Genomic DNA, 5190 nt, shown 5'->3' on the forward strand with positions numbered 1-5190 from the left:
TGGTCTCATCCATTAAATGATTATATTGCATAATTTCACAGGAAAATCCGGTGATTTCACCTTTGCCATTTGCTTTTGGTCAGTTTAAACCTATTAAATATGCCAGTTTCACTCATCACCACCAAATGGTCCTGTTTCATCCTTTATGTAAATCTATGAATGTGAGTAAATGGCGCCGACGAAGGCCAAGCGAACGCTGACTTTTCCCTCCTCCCACAGACACGGAGTCCGGGAGCGGTGATGGTATCGTGGACCCCGAGGCTCCGAGACCGCACCTGCCAGACCTGGTCACCCACCAGACGCCGCACACGCAGTTGACAGTGGAGAATGTGCGGCACCATGACCAGTTGATGCAGGGAAAGGACACCGATTCTTCCGACCCGAAAGTGGCCAAGACCGGCATTCTCAAGGGAGGGAAACTCTGGAAGAACGGAGACGGCAAGAGAAGCAGAGCCAAGGTCGAAGTCGAAGAAGTCGAGGAGCCGAGACGTTCCGTGAGGTTCTCCGGGCGGGATGAGTACAGCCTGCTAGAGAACCTGCCGCTCGACAAGATACCATTGGATGCTGCGAACTCGGCAGCGCTAGCCAAGTTCATGCCGAAGTTGAGGGAGCTCGGGATGCTGCTGGGGGAGTCGCAGGAGGACTGGCACGTGGAGCTGAGTCCCCTGAACCAAGAAATGGGAGGCGGAGCCGTCGTCCCAGGCACTGAGCCGTTGCCCGAGGAACAAGAAAAGCAGCCTCCGCCGCAGATGGATGATGAACAGATCAGCGAGTCGATGAAACGCTACGAGGAAATGCGGCGTCGCATCGCCGTGGCGGAGGGCCGCGACAACACCAGCGTCTGCAGCGACGAATCTAAGAGCTCGTCGGATTCGCAGTCGTCAGATTCCACCATGACAGAGACAAGAATAAGAAGACTTGAGAACTCGGATGTCGCCCACGTTGCCGGCGGCGTGATGAGGAGCAACAGCGAGGTGAGGAGAGCCATCGAGCGCAACGCCCTTCGGAGATCTCTCATCCGATTCTCCGAGGCGCGGAAGAAGGACACCAATAAGAATGAGAGGAATGAGAAGGGCGAAACGTCGCTGCTGGAGAAGCTGAAATGGCTGACTGCTTCGGAAGATGCAACCAATGGGAATAATGAGGACAGGGAGGGCGAGGACGGCGAGGATGCGAAGACCGAGCAAGAGAAGCCGAAGGAGGTGGACCCGAAGGTACAGGAAACCATTGCTCAATACCGGAAGCTCGCCGAAATGTTTAACAAGACGACGTCACTTCGAGCCAATGACATCTTGGTTCCAGGAGACGTCCGCGAATGGAAGCTGCAGGCCGATTTGTTCCCTGATAAAAAAGACACTTCCATCGAAAAGGAACCGGAAGAAATGAGCGACGCTCCTTCAGGCTCCACGACGCCCACTGTGTTCAAGGCTATCCCAGCGGTGTCGCTTGCTGATCTCATCACTGATGAAGAAAATGACAAGCTAATATACAGTGGCGGCGTGAGATATACCCGCGAAGGAACGTTGCCAGCTGCAGAAGAAGGTGGAGAGGAACAAGAGGAAGGAGAGCAACAGGAATCTACATCCACCTCGTCGGTAGCAGATGCCAGAAAGCAATTCCTTTCACAGATGGCAAACCATCCACAAGTGCAACTTGTTAATGGAGTAGCCACTCATTCACGAGACAGGTCATCCCTTGCATCAAATTCTGATTCATATACATTTGATGACATTGACGAAGCCTTGCATGATGACCGCTCCTCTTCGGTACCTTCCTCCTCACAGTCGTCCCCCCGGCTGTCTGGCAGGAGTGATGTTGATGGGACGAGCACCACAGAGAGTGGATACAGCAGCAATGAGACAAACGGGGAGCTCTGTCCTGTCAATGGGTTGCCAATGACAGGGGCACAACTTCTTGGATTACCTGCAAGTGGCATTGACATAGATGAATTGGCAGAATTTGTCCGGCAGGATGCAGGAAGGATTGAGCGTCTTCGCAGGAGGTATGACGCTGGGGAAGTGGAGGATCATGGCTTTAATCGGCGGCCGTCAGTAAGAGGGATCAAACCAAGGTTTGGTTCTACCACAGATTTACTGAAACAGATGGCTACACAACTGGCCCCACCAGCGATGGCTCAGCCAGGTATGGCAGGATCCCACATGACTTGGCCATACAGAGAAAGTGGAGAGGAGGACGGTTCTGTTCCTCAGAGGCGGAGAGCAGCTCCAAACAGAGCAGTTCTTCCAGCACTGCAAGAAGATATACTGTATGTGCCTACATCTGACCTTTCTCCACAAGCAGCTCAACCGTCAGTATCAACAGCTGTAGCCACCCCCACTTCACTCACGCACACAAAGACTCCACGTGTGGTCCATGTCTACTCTAGCACAGGTGACCTAAGAGCTCCACCACCACCTCGGCTGATCGCTCCAAGAGAGTCTCCTCCCCCAGATTTGATTCGACCGGGGGCCACTCCAGCTCCACCTCGTGCTCACACCCATGTGTCAATGCCACATCATGGCTCTGTGCAGAGTCTGGGCATGCCTCCGCAAATGCCAGCACCAAATGTGCACGACCATCATTATCAAACTTGCAGAAGACCTGCATCCGTGCATGGTCATGTGCCAGCTGATGCTCTTGTGACGAGGGGAGTACTTCCTCCACCTGTTGCACGTCCTCATTCCACACTCTCTCACTATCCTCCTCCGCGTGTCCCCGCTCATTATCACCCCTATGAAGAGCCTCCACTCCAGCGTGCTCCATATGATGGTGGACATCCACCTCTGGCTCAGCGTGGATCTTACCCGGGTACAATACCTCCTCCACAGTATCATCAACAGATGCTTCAACCAGATCTGGGAAGATACCCCAACCCTCCCAGTTATGGATCACAACACCCACATTCACGTCCTCCAGTAGCCTCTCCACGAGAAGGGGTGCCTTACTCACGCACACCACATCCACAGGCACACCCTCTTCCTCAGGTATCTCCCATAGCCCCAGGACCAGTCCAGGTGCACCAGTGTGGCCCAAGACACCCTCCACCACCAAGAATGGTGGGTGGGACTGTGACTGAACAAGCTTGTTCAACCGTATGGTCACATCATCCACCACCACCCCACATTCACCAAAGCTACCCACCTCACCCAGTGTCTAGTCACCTGAGTTACACCACACCTATTGTGCCCGAAAGTGGTATATCTGTCAGGCCAAGCGGAGCTGTCATTGGTCCTCCAATAGGTCCTCCTATTGGGCCGCCTCTCATTAATGGGAATGTCGGGAAATTAGAAGGCCTGAGAGATGAACGGGGTGTCCCAGAGGGAGCATCATCATCTCCACGAGGTCCAATAGACCCACAGTATCCTCCTTCTCACACCTCTCCAACCCATGAAACAAACATCCTTCACAGGCATCCCCCACCACCGATGAACATGACCTGAGAGATTCCTGACCGTTCTGGTTTCTGATTTGCCCTGTGCAGTCAAATTGTTGCCTAGCTAAGTTCGAGTCTTGGCACCAGGCTGAATTTCATCCCGGTACTGGCTGGTCCAGCCCGGAACACAAGGCTATGAACCAGAAGGACCTAAGGCACTGTTGAGAGACTTTGATCAAATAAAAATGCTCATTAATTGAACTTCTATAAAATATTCTTTTGTAGTTTAAAAGTGTAGAATAACCATGTACTCCTTCGTGTTGGCACATGTTCTGACATTGTCTTCCCAGGTGATCTATGACATGCTATAATGTTGCCAAATGGTTTGTGACCAAAATGCCAAAATTGTTGACAGCATACAGATTTTACGGTACTTGAAGCTATTTTATTACAAACGTGATGGGAAAGGACAATCCTAGTTCATTTTTTTCTTACCCTAATAACTTAATGTACTTTATATAATGTTTCCTGTAGGGTGCATGTGATAAGATGTAGGTGTTCTTTAAAATTGTTGTGGATGGAAGAAATTTTGTATAATGGATTGTGAAGTCTTGCTCATGAGGCAAATGAATGTTGAGACATTTTTTTATCCGTGGTCCCAGGTGCAGTGATATATACATAATTTTGTTATTTTATTATTTTTTTTTTGTAGACTTAAGTGATATATATACATATAAATATAGCCCTGTCAAATGTATAATAATGGGTACCAAGTATTTCATAATTCTATATTTCAGCAGTCAGACATAATGATATATACTATTTAGATACGTATATGAGGTTTTTGTACCTTGTAGAGAGAAAAAAACGTTTTTGATAGTTTGAATTAACTGTTTTTGCTTACATATTTAGTTAGGTCAGGTCAAATATATGAAATATTTTTTTTAGGTATAGACAGATTATCAAACAATTGCAGCTTAAATAACAGCATCTTGATTTCTCCTGATTTTACACATATTGTAATATACTTTTCATAAATCTGACATTTTCTCGGAAGAGAAAATGTCTTGATAAAGGTCTGTTTCACTCTTTAGCATGTTACTGGTTATTAGCTTTAATGATTTCATCACCATTCAAAACGGCAGCATTAACAAATGTCTTCCAGGGTTGCAAGGTCAGCCATCAACCTATCAGGTCAATCACTTGTTGAGACAGTAACAATCAGTTCATCTGTGTTGCACAGTGATCAAACCTTGGGTGCAGGATTTATTTACGAAAGTTGTCAATTCGTCCCATTTCGAAAAACCCTTTTCCAATCCCCCCTTGAGAAAAAGAGATCCTGCACCGTTTTCCTTTATCTTTATTTATCCGAGTCGCTCTATTTTCCACTGATAGGAAAATAGCACTGCGACGCCATTGAACTTCCTGAAAACACTGAAGAGACAGATGTGCTGAAGCATCACTGCCGATGTGGATTTTACAATGTGTAAAAAAGACTCATACTTTGCTCACAAATTAGCGAATTGTTCAAAGATGACTTCAAATAAGAGTATAACAAAAGTAGATAAATTGTAGAAATTGGAAGTTAAGGTGGGATAGATGGTTTATTTCTTTTTAGTTCCAAAAGGTAGTTTTTGTAGTTTGCTGAAACTGCGTAGTAAAATAATTAATCGTTAGCACAACTGTTTCATGTATTTTCTGTCAGAATCTAACTCCTTAAATTGCAGTTTCCCGCTGTCAATGAGTAATGAATAATCAAATGCAAAACCAAAGACTAGGTTTAGGAAACTTGATTTAGTCTGGCAAAAAGACCAAAG

At 47.3% G+C, this 5190-nt stretch overlaps 1 protein-coding gene across 1 annotated transcript in view; it reads left to right on the plus strand.

The window, feature by feature from the left end:
• Positions 1-3634, plus strand: part of LOC119592352 (SH3 domain-containing protein C23A1.17-like) — a 37674-nt gene extending 34040 nt beyond the window's left edge. The window contains exon 4 of the mRNA XM_037941179.1: positions 220-3634. Within this exon, the coding sequence (XP_037797107.1) occupies positions 220-3440 (3221 nt within the window). The 3' untranslated portion in view covers positions 3441-3634. The remainder of the gene's footprint in view (positions 1-219) is intronic.
• Positions 3635-5190: the final 1556 nt, after the last annotated feature.

Source organism: Penaeus monodon, chromosome 30 (assembly GCF_015228065.2).
Source record: "Penaeus monodon isolate SGIC_2016 chromosome 30, NSTDA_Pmon_1, whole genome shotgun sequence".
Lineage (NCBI taxonomy): Eukaryota > Metazoa > Arthropoda > Malacostraca > Decapoda > Penaeidae > Penaeus > Penaeus monodon.